Source organism: Episyrphus balteatus, chromosome 1 (assembly GCF_945859705.1).
Source record: "Episyrphus balteatus chromosome 1, idEpiBalt1.1, whole genome shotgun sequence".
Lineage (NCBI taxonomy): Eukaryota > Metazoa > Arthropoda > Insecta > Diptera > Syrphidae > Episyrphus > Episyrphus balteatus.
The window spans coordinates 148567086-148590333 of record NC_079134.1 but is presented as its reverse complement, the minus strand read 5'-3'; the positions used below and the strand labels follow the sequence as shown (position 1 = coordinate 148590333).

The 23248-nt window shown below is 30.9% G+C and overlaps 4 protein-coding genes across 6 annotated transcripts in view; 3 read left to right on the top strand and 1 right to left on the bottom strand.

Annotated features, from left to right (window-relative positions):
- Nucleotides 1-7016, bottom strand: part of LOC129906766 (F-actin-uncapping protein LRRC16A) — a 169320-nt gene extending 162304 nt beyond the window's left edge. For all 3 annotated transcript variants that reach the window (XM_055982672.1, XM_055982674.1, XM_055982675.1), the window contains exon 1: nucleotides 6164-7016. In XM_055982672.1, the coding sequence (XP_055838647.1) occupies nucleotides 6164-6200 (37 nt within the window). In that variant the 5' untranslated portion in view covers nucleotides 6201-7016. The remainder of the gene's footprint in view (nucleotides 1-6163) is intronic.
- LOC129906790 (peroxiredoxin-6-like) overlaps nucleotides 1-23248 on the top strand; it is a 261543-nt gene that overhangs the window by 181445 nt on the left and 56850 nt on the right. The gene's annotated exons all lie outside the window — the stretch shown is intronic.
- On the top strand, nucleotides 14005-22233 carry LOC129906787 (ubiquinone biosynthesis protein COQ9, mitochondrial). Its single transcript, XM_055982710.1, has 4 exons — nucleotides 14005-14202; nucleotides 20878-21599; nucleotides 21661-21870; nucleotides 21933-22233. The coding sequence occupies exons 1-4, from the start codon at nucleotides 14142-14144 to the stop codon at nucleotides 21969-21971; spliced, it is 1032 nt and encodes a 343-aa protein (XP_055838685.1). The 5' UTR covers nucleotides 14005-14141; the 3' UTR covers nucleotides 21972-22233.
- Nucleotides 14366-16541, top strand: LOC129906771 (glomulin). The gene has a single exon (XM_055982683.1). It carries the CDS (start codon nucleotides 14666-14668, stop codon nucleotides 16484-16486), a length of 1821 nt encoding a protein of 606 aa, XP_055838658.1. The 5' UTR covers nucleotides 14366-14665; the 3' UTR covers nucleotides 16487-16541.

Genomic DNA, 23248 nt, shown 5'->3' with positions numbered 1-23248 from the left:
GGGAGTATTAAATGCAGGAGTGTAGGGTAAATGGGGGCAAAAGGGGGGAGTAAAAAATCTGAAATAATTTATCAAGTGCCAACCAACCAAGACAATATTATAGGTACACATCATGCACAGGTGGCAAGGACTATAAAGGAAGAAAAAAAAAAAAACAACACAGACTCTCCTGATGGTTAGAGAGCAATGTGTCATATTTGACTCAGTGATTTCTGGCTCTAACCTGGACCAGAGTCAGGAATCTCATTCTTAAACAACAGAAGGAAAAAAATTATGCTGAAGCAAAAATTATTTTAACGGCCAACAACAACAAAACATAAACGAAGAAAGATGCAAAAGCAAAAATGGAATAACGATTATGAAAGATGAAAATGCCGGTTTTTATTCCTTCTTTTTTCCTTTTTCATTGTGGGCCCAGGACAACACCACACCATCACCAACAACAACAAAAGAAACGATAAAATAATAAGAAGGAAGAAAAAAAAAATTAAATAGAAAGGCAAAACTCCCATAAAAAAGGAAGAAAAAAAAAAAAACGAAGCAAAAACAATCAAAAATATGTAACCGGAGAATTCGGGAGAAAACAGGAGACCAAAGACCAACCATAAAATTCGTCATGCGCGATGGGTCCTTCTTTTAGCTTGAAAAATATATAAAATGGATCATCATAATCGACATTTCATAGGAACATTTTTATGCTGGTTTGGTTACTGGTTTGCATAGGATTCAATTGGGGTTTCCCACCGAAACCGAAACCGTGAAGCAAATATTACAAGAGAATTCGGATAATAATTTCTAATTAGGGTGATAATTACACTTTTGTAGATTGAACTAACAAATGATAATACTGCACCCTTATTTTGTGTGTGGTGCCTATATCTATAATGTATGTTGGGTAGGTACTTGAAATGGTGTAATAAATCAAAATTGATTTCTCCATTAATTACTGTTATTCTCATCCTGGTTTTCTGCTTTTTGTTGAGTTTTGTTACTTTCAGTCAGTATCTTTCTGGGAAAACAGTGATGCCACTTGCTCAGATTTTTTCTTATAATTTTTTAATGGTAGCTTACTCACTCCTTGTTCCGCAAAGTGTTCTACATTCAAAAAATTACAAAAATTACAGATGTTGTTTCGACAAAAATGACTTAAAATGTAGGCATGTTGCCTTAGTTTATCAAACCAGGAGTTAAGATGTATTGTATTGTTAACCGTTATGAAAAAAACCTTTTTTTTGCATATTATAACGGTATTCAAAAACGAAGGCTAATAAAATTTTTTTGATTGCGGATTCGAGTTCAGCAACCCAAAAACCTTTAGAAAAGTATATTTTTGTTCTTGTGGTAAAAAAAAGTTTAATTTGGTTGGCCGGAGCTGTTTCTGAGTCAAAGACAACTACTTAAATTTTCAATATCTCGGAAAGTAAAACAGATATCGGAAAGATTTAAACATTTTTTGGAAGAATAAAACTAGTTCTTATAGGCACGGTTACAAATTTATTCATAGTGAATTACCCCACATAAAAACATAACCTCGAAAACAGCCAAAATGATGTTCTGTGGCATTTTCTAACGGTAATATTTCAAAAACGGAGGGCAATAAAAAACTTTTTGACTTCAGATTCGAGTTTAGCACATGAAAAACATGTAGAAAATTATATTTTGGTTCTTGTGGCAAAAACCTTGTTGACCAGTGTTATTTGTATGTTTCTTTTCATTTCCTTTTATATTCACTGAAAACAGGGTTGAACATTTTGAACGTTGATAATTGGCAAAAATACCTAGTGTTTGATAATAATTAAATTAAATTGTAGGTAATTGTTTTAGTTTAATCTACAGTTTAGCTGCGTTAACTTGATTTCGAATAGAAAATAAAATTTCCATAAATTCGAAATGTTAGGTGCAGGACTGTCTTCCAAAAAACTTTGGTAACACAAACACAAAGATAAATATCAAAATAAACAAAAATCGAATTGGAAAGCCATCTATCTATCTATTTGTAATTTCAGTAATTGGCCCCTACTACGGTTGTCGAATATCAATTGATAGATCGTCAAATAAAATAGATCTAATCTAATCTAGTTTCACATCAATTTATTTTTAACTTGCTTATTGTTATTCCAAAAAAAATGTAAGTACGTAATTTGTTTAATAAGGTTTGTTTTACTTGTTAATAAATATTAACTTGATTTAAAGCTAGAAAAGTTAGCAAAAGAAATCAACTAAACAGATTTTTGAAGCTATTGTCTAATTCCGTTGTTACCAGAGACATTTGCGCAAAGCCGCCACTTAATAGGAAATGGGAGGAGATTTCAGTGGAAATGGTCTGACAGAAGTGTATTTTCGCAGTGCGTTCTCCCTCATGTGAGTAATTAAAATGTATCCATTTGGAACAAATGTGCGTTTCTAAGACGCTTAAGACTTCTTTGAGGATGACCAATATTGTTGGTTGTGCCATTTCAACGTTAAAATCATTTCCAACGCTAAGTTGATAACTCTTTTATCTACAAAATCGTAAGACAGATTGTTGTCTCTTCAAAGATGGAACTATGACATCAATGTCTCTGAGTACATCTCACTTTTAAATTACCGATTTAAATTCAAATACATATGTAAATTAAAGGCCGAACTGACAGATAGGTCTTTGTTTTTGAAAACGTTCGGTAGATATTTCCTTCTTTTTTTGTACTGTGATCTACAAATGCTTCTTTAGAAAATCGTAAATTCAGTAAAAAACTAAAGACGATTAGCGGACAATGAGTTAAAATTAAAAACTTCTCGTGAAGCCAGAACTATAATTGGTGGAAGAAGTCTTAAGCTAATGTCAAATTCACGTTTTTGTTATCGAGTGCGGTTGCGAGCACTGTATATGGAATGTTCCGAAAACAACAGACACAAACAAAATTTTTTAGTTGTCATATTTTTCGCTTTCAGGTTGTTCTTGTATTTTTCTTGTATATTTTACAAAGATATATAAAAATGTATGCTAGCGAAATAGTTAAATACATATTTTATGAATCAAAACGTCAGTTTTCACGTTTGTAAACAAATTCTTAACAATTTATGAAAAAATTAGTTTATTGGAACAGATTTAAAACTGTTCAAAAAGTTAAGCCCAGAGAAATCTCCGGGGTAAACAACTAAGCCCAAAGGGCTAAAGTGTTGTTGCATTTAACATGTAAATTGCTTAGCCCCGACCAGGGCTGCCACCTTACTTCGTTTTGGTCCAAATGATAATCTACTGCGCAGCAAAACGATTCTACTCCTCTTTTATCAAATTTAATACCTTAACAAAGTTTGTTGTAAACACGTCCATTTTAAGTTCTGTTTTTATTCATAAATAAAATGTATTACTATGATTTGAACTTTGTTTTGCGTATTTTAAAATCTACTGCGGTAGGTATAGCAATTTTTTCTGAAAGTTACTGCACTCAATTTTCTTTAGGGTGGCATCGCTGGCCCCGACTTCGTTTTTTTTGTCCAGTTAAGACCTGTTGTAATAAAAAACACACCTAATGGCTTCCTCAAATCGAATTTCTTTATCGTTTTCGCTCTTTCCAAAAAATAATTCTATCGACGACATTATTCACTAACACTTGAAAATAAATTATTTACCTATTTATTGCAGTAAAATTTTGTTCACAAAACCTATTTTATTTGACGACTTTTTTTTTAGTAAAAAAAATATGATGAGAAAAATCTATGGGGAAGAAATTTGCAATTGATGGAAAATTTGATACATAGCAAAATTTTATCAAAAGAACTATTCACAATAGAACGCAAGGACACAGTTTGGGTTGGGGTCAAAATTCTGCCGGGGTCAAAATTCTTTTGTCAAAATTCTGCTTTCAAAATTCTGCTTTCAAAATTCTGCTTTTCAAAATTCTGTTTTTCAAAATTCTGTTTTTCAAAATTCTGATTTTCAAAATTCTGTTTTTCAAAATTCTGCAAAAAATTAAAAAACCTTTCCAAACCTTTTTTTAATTTTTTGCAAAATTCTGTAAAATCATCTTCTTGATAAATTGTCTGCTTATTTGATTACTTTCCTACATAATTTGTCATTCTTTGAATGCATATTAATTTTTGTTTTAATACTAAACATTTCCGAAAATAATTCAAATTTTTTTTAATTTATCAAATAAAGATGAATAATCAAAAATTTGAATAAGAAAAGGAATATTTTGTATCAAACAACATCGGTTCCAATAAGTTATAGATTTTATTCGAAAGAAAGTCAGTCTATGCATTTTAAAAAATATTTGCGACATTTAAACAAAAAAAAATTTAGGAAAGTACCAATGTTGAATTACATTAATGAGGTGTATTTTTCTTTAGTCAGCACATATGCTATAAAAAAAAAAACAGAATTGGCAGAATTTTTTTCTTTAAGTATAATACTGGCAGAATTTTGAAAAGCAGAATTTTAAAAAGCAGAATTTTGAAAAGCAGAATTTTGAAAAACAGAATTTTCGTTAAAAAAGCAGAATTTTGAAGCCAGAAACAAATTTTGATATTCGATCACTGTAAAACCGATTCATTCATTTTGTTGATAAATATTAAATATTGATATTTGACAACCGTAATAGGGGCCATTGTTTTCAGGTGTTTGACCTTCAGATAAAATAAAGATTATGTAGATTTGAGTAGAATGAGACAAACATTTTATTTCTTTTGGTTTCTGGTAGACAGGTATAACGGTTTAAAAACGTTGGACTTATTAATTTATTTAAAACAATAGTTTTAATGATAGCAATCGATTAACTATTGATAGAGTTTGAGTAATCAAAACAAAAAAATGTTATACGTAGTAAAACAATTATTTTTGTTGTGGTCTATTTTTTACTTGAGTAAAACAAAAAATTGGAAAAATAAAGATAGATTCGAATGGTCATTCTTTGGTTAACTTTCAACGAAAAAACTTTTTGAACCCATCATTTTGAAGGAAATTTAATTTTCTGTTTTTATTTAGAGCAATGCATATGACTATCTCAACCCGAAAAAAAATTCCGTTAAAAACGCAAAAAAAACTCAAAAAATCGCTTTTCTTGACTTTTTTCATGTTTTTATGGCCTGTTTTGGTATGGAATTTTTGTTTTCAATTTTTAAGAACATTTTTCTGATATTAAATTTGATTCTCTACAACAAGTTTTAAAATCAAATTATCAAAATTATGCTTTGTTTACGAGATATATTGAAAAACCAAAAAAGGGGGCTTTTGCACCCCTATCTTCAATTTCCACCCTCTAATTTAATAGCACTCCGCGGTACAATCTCCTCTTATAACCCATTCATCGTTTGCTGAAATCAAAACTCGTAAACGTCTTAGTTAACACATAATCAATAGCCTGAAATCCTGGATCTATTCTGTTCTTCAAACTTATAAAATTTTTCAACCCCTGTAACTTCGACACCCAAAATAATCTTTTTGTTTTTTTTTTCAACTTGGAAGATGTGTCTTCGCCTAAAGATGATATTTGCATCAAAAAGTCAATTTCGGAAAAAAGTGGACTTATTCCGTTCTTACAACTGACGATTAATAATTTATCCTATACAGAACTTACTTGTGACCTGTTCACAATGGATCATTGGGTGTGATCGTACAAATTTCTGGCTGATTTCATGCAATTTTTTTTTAAATGGAAAACTATCTCATTTCGAAGTTTAATTGGCAAATTTCATCAAAATCTTCTCATTTGACAAAGTTGAATCAGACTACCTATTAAGAGTTCACATTTGCCAATGATAAAGAATCATAACATGAGTACACACATTTTCTTTCGGTTTTTCATGAATTGGTATCACTTCTTCCTTTTTTTATGCAAAAATAAAAAAACATTTTTTTTTTTTTTCAAAGAACATATATTTTTATTCCCCATAAACAGAAACACAAAAGTGGGTAAAAAAAAGTCATTTATCTGAGTATTGACATTTTTCTCCATTTGGTAAAGGTTTTTCATAAGATGATAATTTTGATCTTTTTCAAACTTCAAACCTATGTATAAACTAATTTTGATTCTTACGGACTTCAAGGTTTTTTAGGGAATTTTTGAATCTTAACACAATTTTTTTTTTTAATTTGTCAGTTCTAAAATAAACTTAAAATGAATGCAATCAAAATTCTAGTACAATTCAAATAAAGTGTCAACACTTTTTTTCTTCATCTCACCGTTCAAATCCTTTGTCAACTGAGACCGCGTCGACATTTTGTTGCGAATTTCTCTGCTGCTCCTTCTGCCAATTCTCAATTCCAGGCCCGGAAAATCCAATTTGGAAAAAAAATGAATTTAATTACAAAAAAAGAGACAAAAGACCCGAAATTTGATGATGAATTAAATCATCAATAAATGAAAAAAAAAGAAACAAATCTTTTTTCTTAAATTCCCCTTTTTTTGTATTTGATTTCTGCAATAAATTTTAATTCACTTTTTTCAGAGAGAAAGACATTCGAGAGAGAGAGAGGGGAATAATATAATCCTATTTTGTTATTTTCAAGTAAATCACCACTACAAAAGAGCAGAACATAGAAAAGAATTGATTTGGGAATAAAAATTTATTTTTTCATCCTTTTTTTTGTGGGTAGTTTATTTATTTATTTCTTTTTTTTTTTCAACACAAAATTTGTTTGTGCATTTTCGCACTCTTTTTTTTCAACTTCACGTTCACTCTTTTTTTTTTTTGCTTCATACAAAAACTGGGTTTCCACCCTTTTTTTTCTCACAGCATTTTTTTTAAGCTGTATTTGAGAAAAAAATACACGAAGGATCTTCACTCAGATAAATTGACGGGTTTTAATTAATCCATTCATCAATAAATTGCATTTGATTTCAGAGATAAAAAATTCCGCCGACAAAAAAAACAGAAACAATATATGCAAATTGCATCAAGTGTACACTCTTTGTATATGTGTGTGTGTTAAAATTTGTGGTGGAAGAGATGGAAAACAAAATAACACGCAACGTAATCAATTTCATACAACAGCCAAGCCTCGGAGAAAGTTTTAAGTCGACTGACTGAAGAAAAATTGAAAATCAAACGAATTTTCAGATTTTCTTTTATCTTTGGGTTTAATTTAACGAACGGGAATTGTGTTTTGTTGGTGGATTTTTTTTGGTTTATTTTTGTTTTTTTCTTCTTTTGCATGGAATTGTTGACGAAGAAAGTAGGGAGAATTTGAGAAAAATCAAAATTGAGTTTGAGGAGAAGTGATGTGTGCAGTTTGAAAAGTTCTGCTTATGAACAGGGTTGGCAAAGAGGTTGGTATAGTAAATTCATTTTTATTTTCATGTCTGTTAAAATTGCTTTGAACATTATAATAACCGCGAAGTTTAAAATTAATAACCCAACTAGCACAACAGCTTCTATAAATCGAAATCTTGCAGGTACTACTTTTTATACAGCTTGTACTGAGCTTGCTTCAGAATTTAATTGCTTATAGAAGTTCGAACTTGTTTAAGTTGTTTATATACTGTTAAAGAAACTTAAACGAAAAAAGCTTGTTTTCGAAAAAGCCTGCTTAATGAATTTATGGAAGCTTTAAGGCTTGGCCACACCGGAGGGTATGCGGTAGCGGTACGGGTAGCGGTAACGATATTTGTATGAAAAAAATTCAAAATCTGAACGTTGATATGTCAGTTTGGAATTTTTTTCATACAAGTACCGTTACCTCTACCCGTACCGCTACCGCATACCCTCCGGTGTGAAAAAGCCTTTATAGAAACTACCAAGTTTAAAATTTGATTTTTGGTTTTGATATTGAATAATCTAGCTGGGACACTTTTTGGTTTTGACATTGAATAATTTAGCTTGGACATTTTTTGTTTTGACATTTCTGCTATTTGAACTGATTAAGTTTTTGACTTCATTAATTAATATACTACGATGGCCGAGTGGGTAGAGTGGCGGACTGCCACGAAACAGATACGCAGCTCGATTCCTGGGTGTGGTAAAAAAATGATATACTTTTAAAATTATTATCAATAGGTATACTAAAAACTAATAGAAAAATATATATAATTTCAGATCAAAAGATAAAATTCATGATTTAAAATCCAATTAAACCCAGTTAAAAAAAAAACTCATTTTTGTTTTTGTAGTTGTTTTTTAAATTTCGATAAGACATGTATTAAAGCTCTTCTGAAGCTATCTGTCAAATCTCAAAGCTTCGGTGAAGCTTCGTTTAAAATTCGTAAAGATTGTCAAACTTGTATAACGTTCTCCTTTTTCTATGCCCAACAACCTTACTAAAGTTTAAAAGAAGCTAAAATGTAGCTTTTGTAATACCTTAACCGAAGCTGAAATGTTAGTTGGGAAGTTATCGATAATTTGTATGGGATCCATTTTAGCTCAGATAAAATTTTTCGATAATTTGTATGTGAGCTAAAATTTAGCGCAAGCTGCGTACCAGGCTTAAACGTCAAATAGAAGTTATAAAATTTGTTCTATGCAACAATACAAACAAAAAAATGTAATTTGCTCAAATAAAATAATATTCTCTTTTCAATATTAACATATTTTATTTGTGGTTATCTGAATAATAAGACATAAATCGCGTTCAAAAAGATATTCCAGAGATACACATTGAATTGATATGAACACACCCAAAGTTTATCAGATTTTTTTCTACGGTTTCTGCTTCAAATTTGTGAGATAAAATTCTATGATTTGCAGAAAATTTTTCTCATACAAATTTTGACAGCTCATTTCTCTACGGGTTTTCCGCGTTTAAGTGAATACCCCTTATATAAATAGGGGCATTCATGAAACCGCGTCAACGTAGTAAAATGGTAATTGTGGTTAATTAATGTCAAAATTTTTATGAACAAAAAAAAAACTTTACCAAACTATGGTAAACTTTCCGTCACAATTTTGGGCGGTAAAGTTGCACATATTGTGGGTGGTAAAATTTATCATCTGAATGTGGTCAATGTGGAAAACTTTTGATATTTAAAGGAGAATGGGCATATTGGACGTTTGGCGGCCAGTAATGAAATTGGTATCAAATGAAAGAACTATAACGTAGGAAAAATTTTTGCTATGGCCGTTTCGTTGTATTGCATTTAGAATGGAAGATATGGCAATATTAGTGTTGTTAATGCATCGAGCAATATGCGAAGGGCAAATTGAATTACTATTTTAATTAAATTATTAAATATGATTTGATGTCATTTTTTCTATGATTTAAAACCTCAATGTTGAATATCCGACCAATGGAACTCAAAATATAAGCTTTTTGAGCCAACCACTTAAAGATTTATTTTAAGTTTTCAAAAGGAAAAAACAAACAAAAAATTGAAAAAAAACGTCTTAAAATGGACTCGAAACTGATGTTTTAAAAAGCCAATATTTTGGGTTCTATTGGTTGGATATTCAAGATAAAGGTCTTCAGGCTCAGGGAAAATGACAGATTATCATATCTTGCACTTAAAATACACGTTCAATTTTAAACATTGAGACAATTTGCAACTTTTAAATGCAAAAATGCATTTTATCCGTTTGTGAAGAACGTTAGAAGGATAAAACTTCTGCACAATGTACATATGTAAGACTTAACTACATCAAAAAATAACAAAATCGTTCTTGGCCGCGGAACGTCCAAGTTCCATACAAAATTGCCCATTCTCCTTTGACGATAAAATAAACTAAAATGACTGCAAGAGGTCGGAACATATAAAAAATATATATTAAATTAGAAACAAATATTTTAAATACTTATTTTTCAGTATCTATAGATCCAAATAGATTCCAAGTGAATCGCCATCGACAATTCATCAAACGTTTACGGTAAAATTTTCTATTTTGCGATGTGGTAAAGCTTACACATTTCATGAATACCCGGTTTTTGTATCGGCAATGTTTCGAAATGATTCAAAGTAAAACAAAGTCTTTTTCACAAAAACATTCCAAAGCCTAATTTAATATTAAAAATCTTTTTGTATAAAAATGTTTCAAATTCTTCCCATGTACCCATGTATTTATCCTAACTAATTTTTAATAAAATAAAAGATGAACTAGTAACCAGTAAGTTTTTGTTGTTAAACTAGAGACCAAGTAATTTCGCAAATTATATCACTTCGAACTTAAAATCACAATTTAAAGTTCGAAGTTTAAATCGCGATTTAAAGTTCGAAGTGTATAGGAAATTATTTCAGTTATTGGCATTCCAAATAAGATACGAGTAATTTTCGAAATTATATTATTTCGGATTCTAATCGAAAGTGGGTGTATAACATAATGTCGAATTTTGATAAGCACCACACAAAACATAAGTAGAAGCAGTGTTGTTCCTCTACGCGGCGACTTTGATTGTCTACATTTCTTCGTAGACAATTGTGTCAAAAATGTAGACAATGTAAACAATGAAGTCGACAATGTAGACAATAGGTGTGTTTTTTATTACCACCGGTCTTAACTGGACAAAAAAAACGCCTCGGGGCTTAACCTGAAATCTTGGCAGCACTGTATATTGAATGTTCCGAAAACCAGCAGACACAACAAAAATTTAGAGTTGTCATATTTTTCGCTTTTGTCCTTTTCTTGTATTTTTCATGTATGTTTTACAAAGAGATACAAAAATGTATGCTAGCAAAACTATTTTAATTCATTTTGTCCTTCCAAACTTTAGTTTTCTCGTTTTTAAACAAATTCTAAACAATTTATGTAAAAATTAGTTTGGTAGCACAGATTTAAAACTCTTCAAAAAGTTAAGCCCAGAGAAATCTCCGGGCTAAACAACTAAGCCCAAGGGGCTAAGGTGTTGTTGTATTTAACATGTAAATAGCTTAGCCCAGACTGCATTTTTTTTTGTCTAGTTAAGACCGGTTGTAATAAAAAACGCACCTAATGAAGACAATTCGTTTCAATCTGTTAATCTTGATGGTTATTTCGCGTGGTTTATATCAATTGAAGGGTCCAGGGGAAAAACGGCACATGTCCACTTTTTGTCAAAAATAAACTAATGACGAGGTCTTGTAGTATTTACTGAGCACTGTCTGATGGCATCATTACTTTAAGAAATTAAATTTAAGCCTGGCCAAGAAAATAAATAACTGACGTGCCTTTAGTACTAAGTGCGTTTTTATCGGAATTAGTTGGAATGGATTTGTGCTGTTTTTCTCCTGGACCCTTCAATTTATTAAACGCTTGTGTTGATTTAAGGTCAATATTTGAAATAATCAGTACTTTGTTGTTGAAATATATGTCTGCTCGAACTCATAAAGAAAGGCTATGTTGAACTGGGTCACAGTACACATAATAAGGTAATATATTCCGAACGTTGTCAAAATTTGTTTGTCAAAAATGGGCACCAATCTGTCAGGTCGGCCTTTAATTTTTATATTTCAATCGCAGTAAACAGGAAATTTGTTTTTGTTTTAATTTATAAAATGTCATTTAAAAATATTATAAATTGAAAAATAACAAATTTTCTTCGTGTTTCATCGCGGAAAATGGTAAATAATTGTTTAAAAATTAGTGGTGTGCGTGGTTTATCGGTTTTTGTGCGTTTTTCGTCGGTATTTTAAACAATTAAGAATTCGGTAGCTGACATTGGTCGCCAAAGTGTCATGTTTTGACAATCTGGCGACCAATGTCAGTTCGGAATATATTACCTTTTTATGTGTACTGTGGAACTGGGTTTCCTTTTAATGAAATCTAACAAATATGTAGTAGTAGTTGGATATTGCACAGATGGCTGCACCAGCAGTCACAGGCAGTGTTGCCAATAGTGCAGATTTATCTGCATTTTGCAGATTTTCAACACATTCCCAGAGAGAACCATAAATCTGCAGTGCAGATTTTATCTGCAACTGAAACTTAACGTTTCAATAACAAAAATAGATTTCATTTCAAAAAATCTAGTAAAATGTTATAATTATTTAACTTTAGTTTTCAAATCAGCTGGAATTTGTTCATAACGTTCTATATTTTTCCTTCTTGACTTCTTGATTTCATTTTCTAAAATTCAAATTGTAACAAAACTCAGTATGATTTCGATTTTATAGAGGAAAAAGCCTAACGATATAATTATTTATGAACACTTCTAGGGTTCCAGGGAAGAAGCTATTGATACAAATTTAACAATTTCAGCGAGAAAAATTATTCTCGATATTAATTTTAGCTGACACCTGTTCGCAATCTTTTTCAAATCGTGTCTCCCAAATTTTAAGAAATCTGCATTGCAGATTTTTTTTCATTGTTTCTGCAGATTTTTCAAAATATTTTAATGGCAGCACTGGTCACAGGATAAAATAAAAATTTAGATATTAAATAAATTATATAATCATATTATTTTTAAAATTCAAAAAAGTTAAAAATGTGTAATAAAATTGTTTGTTAACATTGTCGACATTGACATGTAGACAATGATGAATTGTCTACGTTGAATTGTCTACACGTAGAAAATCGCGTAGTCTACATTTTTTGTCTACATGGAACAACACTGAGTAGAAGTCTTCTAAGGGGATATTGTCACCTACGGTGTACATTCACACGAGTTGTTTCATGCGAAAAGCTTCGCCACATAAAAAAGTCGACTCTACTTTTTTTTCAGTAAAGCGCTCTATGAATTAAATATTTGGTAAGTCATGGCTTTGGGGAAATAATGTATAAGCAAGAAATATCTGTAGCTTCGCAAGACTAGTACGCAGATCGACCTAAATTTTAGCTCCCATACAAATACATAAATTATCGATAACTTTTGTATGGGAATTTTAGCTTGGCTAAAATTTAGATCGATCTGCTAAAAAAAAAGAATAAATTATATTCCAACCAGTGTAATTTTATTTTCATCATCTTACGTTGTACCAAATCAATGAATTGAAATTTCTCACAAAGTCTTATTTCTGAGGTAAATCCAAATTGGCAAGATGAATGGCACAAGATATACCAGGCTCATCGATTTTTTTATGTTTGTCGAATCGAGGTTTTTGTTTTCTTATGTGACAAACAGCTTTAAATGGCCTTACGGAGGTCTTCCCCCGACTAACAAATTGATATTGTTTGTTGGGACTGCACAGGGTTTATCTAATGCACAAACCGGATTACTTGCGTAGGATGTTATTAAAAGGCCTTATATAGAAGTTGTTATAAGATTTTGAATTTATGCATAAAAAAAATTATGGAATTTAATTTCATTATTTTTGTTTTCTTTTGATTTTTTCTATTTTGCATTTTCTACATTTAATTTAATTTTATTTAATACAGAATTATCAAAATTGGTTCACTCAGTCCAAAGTTATGAGGTAACAAACACAAAAAAAAATACAGACGAATTGAAGGGGCGACTTTCCATTAGGGTCGCACGCAAAGAGTTGTGATTTTATTTTTTACAGTGAGCTTAGGGTCTCAATAGAATACCTTTAAAATATTAAGGTTAGGAAACACCCCTAAGTATGATTAAAAAATAAATATTTAAATTTTTCATACAAAATGTATGCAAATGACGACCAAGAAGAATTTGAAGTTTGAGGCGTATAAAAGTTGAGATGCGTATGGGGGGCATGCTGCCCCCCTGCAACCCCCCTGCTTGGGCTCACTATAGGATTTGAGGTGGGGACAAGTTTGGGTATGTAAAAAGAACTTCAAACAAAATTTTTTTTTCTTCGCGGTCGTCATTTGCATGCATTTGTATGAAAAAATGAACTTTAAAAAATTAATTAAAAATATATAAATACACGTTTCCTAACTTTAAAATTGTTATTTTTATTACTTTTAGTCATTAATCTTTCACATAAAATTATTCGCGTATTAAAATTCGTGCGACCCTAAAGGAAAGTTGAGCCGAATTGAATACCTCTTCCTTGTTGGAAGTCGGTAAAAACGGCTAATATTACTAATTTTCGTTGCAATGGGTCGTGAATACCCCTTTTTTTGAAATATTTTTTACAATTCATTTTCCTTCCATCTATCATCATGGTGATTAAAATAAATTCCAATCTTACCCATCATTCACGAACACATCCCTCACAAATGTTTACCCCTTTTTTTTCAAAAACAACCAACATCCCTGTTCCTAACAGCAGTTCTCCAACGGTTGTCATCGATGACACTTCGCTCTTCAAAACGAAAACGAAAGTAAAATAAAAAAAAATATAAAAAGGAACTTCAAAAAAGTGTGCGCAAGTTTATCCTCAATCAATCTTAAAAAAATGGCAAATCTAAGCGCATTTAATCGAATAACAAAATTACAAAAAATTCTTCTACTATCAAGTAAGTTTTTTTTTATAAAAAATCATATAAAACCATCACCGCGCAAAATAAATCCCTTTGACAAAAAAAAAACGAATGACGAAGGAAAAAAAAACACCTATTACACCACTTTTGGAAAATGCAAAAAAAAGTAGTGGTCTCCTATTTTTTTTTTACTCTTTCCTTTTTGTTTCTCTTCTCTTCTTCTCCTCAAGTAGGTTCTCCTTTTTTGACTGTCAAAAACTGTCAAAAATACAAAAAAAATCTGACAGCTGCTGCGCCGGTGTGTGTCATTTCTCTTTTTCTCTTTTTTGTTGTTTTTTTTCCTTCCTTTCTTTTTTATTAATTTTAGAAATCTCAAGGAGAAAAGTCGATTCAAATTCTGCTTTTTTATCCAAATCCACAATTCACAAAAAAATTCCACTCCATCAATCCAAATCGTCTCGAGTGTGTGATATAATCATTATCGTGATTCATTTCAAAAATGGCCGCAAAAGGAGTTAAACTTTTAGAAACTATTAAAAAATGTTTACAAAACAAAGAATACGACCAAGTTCTCGGTCTCTTCAATACCGAACAAATTGACAATATCGATCTGCTCAAACTAATCACTGCTGATTTATTGGAAATCCTTTTAGTCCATCTAAATGATGACAACTATAAAAATAACCTTGATTTATATACTTGTTGTGAAGAGATTATGAAATTGGCGGCAACTCACTCGCAAGCCGAAGAAATACTCTTTGAATTGCTTCAAATTGTCGAAGAATCTCCATCGGAGAATGTCTTTACCACGGCTCTGAAATGTCTCCAAATTTGTCTACTTCGTTTGAAGTCAGACAAATCAAGAGCTCTGGAATGGACATTAAATTCGATTGTCAATCGAATTACAGAGTTAAAATTGCCCAGTTATGTGGTAAGTGGATGTAGTCCACGTCAGGAGAAGCTCCTGGAACAAGATGATGATGTCTTGAAGGTTTTAGCCAATTATATTACTTTGGCTTTGTTTTATGAACCTCTTTTGGAAGATGTTCTTAAAGATTCCGATGATGATTCGAAGAAAACGAATCGAAGGAATGTTTTGTGTTGCTTCTTCCTTCAGCTTTTAGGGAAACCTTTGTGTTACCTTGATTTGACAAAAAATGAGAAGTTGACAAACACTTATACAATGCAATGTGCAGCTTCTTTGGTCAAAGCTGCCACAAAAATCCTTGACGATCCGTTTTACCTTCTCAGTTTGGTCGAGGAGAAGGCCAAAAATAAGTCACATCCATCGGAAGATGTCGATGAATCAGTTGACTTGTCTTCCCCAGAGAACATTTTTAAGATGGAAGAGAAGTTGCCAATTGAATCGATGGGAATCTTCTATTACCTGCTGATTGTTGAGGAGATTGGATTCGAATCGGCTCCTAAGATCTACTGTCCGGTTTATATCTTTGAATCTTGTCTCTATTTGGTTACTGATTTCCTATCCAGGAAGGCTCCAACTCTCCAAAAACGTGGTCTCCTTCTCTGTCATAAAATCATTGATAACATGGGAGATCTTCAAATCCCTGATAAAAGTCTCTTTGAGCCAATTCATCAGAATTTTACGAAAGTTCTAGCTCAGATTATTGGATTTTCGGCGATGAAGAGTTTTCGTCAGTCGGCAGTTCAGCTACTTAAAAAGTATATCCTTCGATTTGGTGATGAGTCGAAGTGTGTTACTATTAAATCTCTAATTTTGAGTGTAAAACATGCAGGATTGCAAGGTTATCTTGGGACAATTTACAAAGACCTTGTTGCGGAAAAATTGGCAACTATTAAAGATGATTCGGATACTAAGCTCCCAGGATGTTATTCTGGTGAGGAATTCTCTGATTTCCTTCTGAAGCATATATGTGTCCTTCAAAAAGGTGTTGAAACGGATCTGATTGAGAATTCGGACCGAATTATTCCAGCTTTAAACTCAATTCGATTTTTTGCAATTACTGATGATAAGAATTTAACTGGATTTTGGGATTTAAGTAAAAAAATTGAAAAAGATTTTCTTGATCCTCTGCGGATGGCCATTAATATGTCAGTGGCTCACTACGAATTAGAGAAGAACTCTGTAAAGACGAATAAAGGAGGAAGAAATGAAGATTATGAAAAAATGGCCGAAATGTTTAGTATATCTGCTTTAAATGGATCAGATGCTTCTTTGGCTATTGAACCTGGCAAACAAATGGAAATATTAGATCAAGGATTGACGTCATTGGATTTATTGAAATGTCTTTTGGCACGTGCCACCGAATGTATTGAAAAGAGACATAAAAAGAAATGAAGAAAATTTGAAAACAAATAAAAATAAATATTATATTTTTTGTAAAATGCTAAAATTTTTGTTGTTGTTTTTTGTTTATTTAGTTTTGGATGGCGTTAATTTGTTTTTATTTTGCTATTTATTTCAGGGACATGTCGAGAGTGTAGGTGTGATATAAATATAATGAGAATTTTTGTCTTCATTTTCAACAATTGATGTTTTAGATTGAGTTTGAGAGGTGTTTATTGAATCATTTTGTAGTTTTTTTGTTTGTTGTGATGATGTCCAGTTCATTGCAGTTGTCTATTAGAATTTGCACATTTTTAAATAGATGAATGGGGAATCACCTTGTTTTTCTTGTTTGAAGTTGTCTTTTTTAATTATTATGAATATTGTTAAAGTTGATGGGTGGAAAAACCACAGAGAACACGTCCGTCTTGATTAGTTTTATTTACTAATCTTGTTATAATGCTTGACGGACTTCAATTTCAAAAGAATTGAAATGTATGAAAATTGTCAAGCAAATATTTATAACGTTTTTGTTAGTAGATTTAAATCTCTGCATTAAATTTTCTTAAAAGCTTCCAAAGAAAACGATATTTGTTAAATTGCATTTATCTGTTTTAATTTATTATATAAACAAATTCACAATTGCATAAAAACATTTGATTAAACATTGAGTGCAACTTGTTTTTGATATGTAATTTGTATTGTCAAATGAATCACTACTCAATTGAAATTTCATTTGATTTTTCTTATCGCAACATATCTTAAATAATATTGAGTCATTTTTATTTGAAAATTGGATAACCATGTGAATTAGAGTAGGGTGTGTCAGTTCTGCGATAAGAAAACTTTAAAAATTTTAATCGGATGTTATCGTATGCAGCCAATGAAATCCTTTCTAAACAATTTAAGCATTTGGAGTCGTTTTTGTATTTACGAAGATTTTCTGCGCAATGTTTCATCCAAATGGGACTACGAGAAGAAGCAATGGAAGTAAATTTGCAGTACAGTTGATTTATTTCTTATTGTTGTCATTATTAAACCAAAATTAAGGCAATTTGAATTGGATTCGTAATTCCTAGGTTTTTACGATATTTTCTGGAACAAATTAACTAGTTTTTGATTTGTCATATCATAATAATATTCAGCAATTTTTCTTTACTTTTAAGAAAATACCACTTTACAAAGTATTTCCGACTTTGTCTATATCGATTTATTGACAATGGGCACTTTCTCGGCATGCTTTAGAATAGTTTATGTTCCAGGAACCTATTTTGTATTGTTGAATTAAATTCGTTAACAGTTTTTCTTGGTCTACCTCTGGTTTCTCTGGAGCCTGCCTAATTTAATGCATTTGTAACCATGTTTTGAGAACAACCAGTTCAATTTCAGTTTTGGTTTATTGAGCTTGCTATTTACAATAATTGATTTAAAATTAACTTATTGCTAAGATATTCGTACAATGATTCATACAAAATTTTACGGGCACATAGAATAGCTGCGTTCCTTTGGGAATATTTATCTACTGCTTAGTACTTAAAGCTGCTTTGAACTACTTTTGCTATACTGAAAGCTGATTTGAACAACTTTTTCAATATAGCAAAAGTAGTTTAAAGTACTAAGCAGTAGATAAATGTTTCCAAAGGAACGCAACTAATTTGTAGTTTTGAGATAAATGCATTTTACTGAAAAGGGACAAAGTTGCAAATTGTAGATGTTTCAAGAAATACACTAGCCCAAAAAATTAAGGGAACAAAAAAAAATCGTGATTTTTTTAGTGATTTTCGATAGGCTGTATCTCAGTGAAAAATGACCCCATCATGACAAAATAAAAAGCAGTTGAAAGCTCTATTCTTCTAGTTTTAGGATTAAATGTTAAAATATTTTCTTTCTAACGGTAAAATAGCTAAATCGTTGGAACTGTTAAAAAGCAAAAATTTTTCAATTTTTGTTTTTTCTTTTCTCTTAAGAAAGTGGGAAAATTTTTTCTGATAAAATAATTATTATTATTAGAAAGGCTATTTATTAGGCTTTAAGATTCATTTTGTTTCAAACTTCTACGATTTTTTTTGAACTGCAATATCAGTCATCAAACCAAAACCATACTTTTGACTTTGTTTATCAATATCTTAACAACGGATCACTGTACAGAATATTCGAGGACACATTTGAAAACTTCATTCTCTACTCTCTACAAAGAAATTAAGTTTGCTTTGTTAAACAAATTGTTTTCTTATTTTTTAGATTAATTTAGAAAAGCTATCAAAATAGGCATTTTTACGTTTTTTTTTTAGAAAATTTACCGCTATTCAATTTCCATGGGTGATAAGATTAAACTGAGGCTTAATTATTGAAGCTTAATAATACCTGAAATTAATATGCAAATTTTCAGACTTATTCATCAAGCAGTTTTTCTGTTGTGAGGGTTTGAATTTTTGAGATGAAATAAAACACCATATTTCTGCATGTCTAAATGACTTACTTCTTTGAACTTTTTTATGAGCAAAATCAAATTATTTTGAGTTTATTTGAACATTTTATTGATAAATATCGTTTAAGTTTTAGATAAACCTAGGAAAAATTAAAAGTTTTCAAAAAAAGTTAAATTTTGAAAAAAAGCTTTTTATACCATTTTTGGATATTTTTCCTAATTTTGAATTTTTTTTTGTTTTTTCTTGGTTTATCTAAAACTTAAACGATATTTATCAGCACTATAAGTGTCCTTCTTATAAGTGTTGACAAATTTAAGAACAACTTAAAATACTAAAGATTACAATTCTTGATTTGCTAAACAGCTAAGACTTATGGCTTAAAATAGGGAATAAATTTAATAGAAATCAGCAAACGTACAGTTTTTTTCAACAAACTTTCGAGTGAAAGCCATTATGCGTACAAAAAAAGTATTAAGCAATAGTTATTTTTGTTTCTTAGTTTGGAAGCATGTACCTATGTAATAAGTCAATAACCAGAAAATTCTTCAAATTCTATTTTCTCCCGTTTTCAAATCTTAGCTGTTCCGAATTCCGTATTCGAACACATTTTGCGAATTCATAGGTAGGTGTTTCGAAAAACGAACGGATCTAATATCTGACAATTTTTTGCCGTTTTCAATACGGGTAGCAATTTACTACCGGAAAACAAAATTCTCCAATAAAAAGCCGAATGGAAATCAGAAAAAATGTTTTTAATCCGTACGGATTCGTGTTCAGTCTCAAACTTGATATAGTTTTGGGTGAACCCTTTGAGGGTTCAGGTACGATACGTATCTGAAGACCACTGTGGAAAACTTTATAACGAATTTAGAAACAACCAAAAATTCAAATACATTATGTACTATTTCGTTTTTTTTTTATTAATATCGTTAGAATCGTTTTCTGGTAGATTGAAATATGTATGCATGTACCTCGAAAATCTTGTATTGGAGGAAAACTGGAAAATCTTATCAGATGGTAGATGGAACCAAAGACGTATGGATGATGAATTTTTACATTATCGTAATGTTAGTTTGGATTGAAACCTGCAATTTTTTTTGTTGACAAGAAACCAATACTTGGCCTATAGACCAAGTAATATGAAGTCATTCTCATTATTAACCAAAATATTGTTCACAGATGATTTTACAAAATTGAAAATTTTCTTAAAAATTAAAGCGCTTCCAAAAATTAAAAAAAAAATATATATATATAAAGTCATGTCATAAATTTTCGCATCTAGGTTTTTGATCAGAATTGGGAACGAAACAAAAGTGTGTTTAAATTTTTTGTTATATTTCATGTTTTTAAAAATCAAAATGTAGAATACACAAAATAAAACCAATCTCTCAATAGCAATACAATGCAATACTGTAAAAGAAAAAAATAAGAAAAATATTTCTTACGCAAATCAGTATGTTTAATCATTTTGATCTCAAAATCAAAACATCGTCTACTTTATAAACTCAACGAGCACCTGTTTATGACACCAAGTCGTGATTAGCCTAATTTTACATATTTAACCTACTACCGATGTATTTATTAACATGCCGCTTAGTCAATCAAGTGCTTGAGTCTTGATTAGCATGCTAAACATCGTAACTTACTTATAAATAATAATTTAATTACAGCAAAGTATCATTATGATCGGTAATGATTTTGTTTAAAGCATCGATGTCAATGAGTTGCATTTAATCTTAGCAAAATTTAATAGGGCGGTAACTATGTTATCTAATTATTATGAAAAAAAGTTGTGACGAAAATGGTTTGCATGTAAGTTCTAATTGATATGCTTGACGAGAGACGATGACTATACCAAATAAACATGTAAACTGACTTATATAGTTTACTTATGCTAAGTAGCACCTTAATAGTGCTTAAGATCTTATGAATTGCAGCCTTTTTTAACATTTGTTTTTTTTTTTTTTTTTGCAGATTTAAATTGTTTACAACCAACATCAGCAATTGCTATTAACACCGCATTGAAAGCTTTTCTACACACACAACAGCAGCAACAACAACAACAACAGCCGTCTAGTCACAAGTTAACAAAGCCATATTGCACTCAATTGAACTCTTTAAGTAGACAATTCACAACTGGCCTTCAGAACACATCGAAATCGACGACAAATCTCGACGAGTTTCGTGCTCAAGAAGAGAAACGCGAAAAAGAATTTAACAAACAACAAAATGAAACTCCACCCGACGAGAAGGAGCAAGAGGATGCTCGAAAAGCCAAAACCGATGGAGTTCGTATTAAAATACTCGATGCCGCCTTGAAGCATGTTCCTATAGAAGGTTGGTCCCGACAGGCGATAGTTTTAGGCGCCCAAGAGGCTGGCTATCCAAGTGAGGTGCATGGAATGTTCCCAAGTGGTGGCTATGAGCTGGTCTCACATTTTGTGGCAAAGTGTAATAATGCTCTATTAAAGCATATGCAGGCTGAAACTAATAATGGTCAAAAAGAAGTGGCCGATCCTTTGGATTTCCTTATTCGATCGGTGAAATTCCGTCTACAAATGATAGAACCTTATAAAAGTCATTGGCCACAGGCGATGGCTTTGATAGCTCTTCCTCCTAACGTGCCAACATCATTGGCACAAGTTCTGACAATGGTCGATGATATGTGCTATTATTCTGGTGATCGATCAGTTGATGTGAGTTAATATTGGACCTCAAATCAAAGTCTTATTCCTCATAGTCTCTTTTAATTTTCAGTTTGGTTGGTATACAAGACGTGTTGGATTAGCGACAATATTCAAAATGGTTGAAGTATTTATGTTGCAAGACAAATCCCCTGAACATCAAGAGACGTGGACATTTTTGAAAAATCGAATGGAAGAAGCTGCTCAAATTCAAATGGTGCTCTCACAAACTGGTGATATGACTCATAATTTCCAAAGATCTTTTAATTCTGCTTTTGTCACAGTGAGTTGATTTTATTTTTAAGACATTCATTGGTTATTTAATAAGGAATATCTATTTTACAGGCACGAAATATCTTAGGACTTAATTATAATCGCCGATAAGAGTTGAGAATGTCACAAAAAACAAAACAACAACACTGTCTTAAGCTATGCAACGGACAACAAACAAAATTATACAACCAAAAGAAACTAAAAGTCACTACACTTAGCCCAGTATATTAAAAAAAAAAAATGAAGATAAAATAATAAAAAAAACAAAAAATACTTACCCACCCCTCTTAAAAGGAGGAACTATTTTTATTATTATGTTAATGTTAGATAATACTTAAAAAAACACACAAAAAAAAAACCAAAATGCTTAAATTATTATTGGGAATGTTTATTGAAAAAAACTTCTTTACAAAATGTGTACCTATACCGAAAATGAAAATTGAAAATAATAAAAAAAAAATAACGAATTATGCTATTTTTGCATATTTCGTTGTAAACAAAATTTATAATTGAAACTATTAACGTTTTTGGTGATCTCAAGTTATCAAGAAGACATGATTTACGATGATTGAGAATACGAAAATAGTGGTTTTCTACAATTCTATCACAGTCAGTCTGTTCGATTGGCTTCGAACTTAGTAGTTGTGATTTCGGTAATACTTTATATAGTAAATTTTTTTTAGGATGAAAATTAACAGTACTTGCCAATTAAACAAAATGGAAAAGAAGTTTGTTTTATTTTAAAAAGGGCTCTAATAATTTTGATTATCCTTCAGTAAAGAAGGTCCTACTTTAAAATTTTTTTTTTGGAGCGTTATTTACGGTAGGTACCTGCCATAGAATGATTTCACCGAAAATATTTATAGGAAAACGTTTTTTATTTAAAAAAAAAAACAAAAAAAGTAAGCATTTTTTAAAGCCAGCCATGTCGAAATTTCAAACTGAGAATACGGTACTTCCCACACTGGTACCTGGTCATGCGCAACAGATCTCCACAGGTATTTTTTTTTAAGTTTTTCAATTTAAGATTGTCTAACTTGTAGAGCACGTACTGTTATGTGTGATATATCAAACGAAAGGTAATATTATCAGCAGGCGTATTAAAGTTAAATAAATTTGTATGTGCTCTAGGTCAAAAGATATAACGTGTTTAGAAAAAAAACATATTTTTACCGTTATCTCACGATATTGGTAAAGAAATTAATTGAAACAATAATAGCTTATATAATTACCTATCTGCAGTTTAAATTTCATTTATATATCTATTAAAACAAAAAAGTTATAATCAATTGTTTTTTACTGTTGCTTTTTCGTTTCATCGTGTTTCAAATAACTACGATACTAAGTTTTCACTTCAAAAATTAAGAGCAAATTTCAGAAATTTCAAT

Bases quoted from the DNA above. Each gene is read 5' to 3' on its own strand.
- LOC129906787 (XM_055982710.1), top strand. From the start codon at position 14,142: ATGGCAAATCTAAGCGCATTTAATCGAATAACAAAATTACAAAAAATT. The intron at 21,600-21,660 runs GTGAGTTAATAT...TTTAATTTTCAG, and splicing joins CTGGTGATCGATCAGTTGAT to TTTGGTTGGTATACAAGACG. The intron at 21,871-21,932 runs GTGAGTTGATTT...TCTATTTTACAG, and splicing joins TTAATTCTGCTTTTGTCACA to GCACGAAATATCTTAGGACT.
- LOC129906771 (XM_055982683.1), top strand. From the start codon at position 14,666: ATGGCCGCAAAAGGAGTTAAACTTTTAGAAACTATTAAAAAATGTTTA.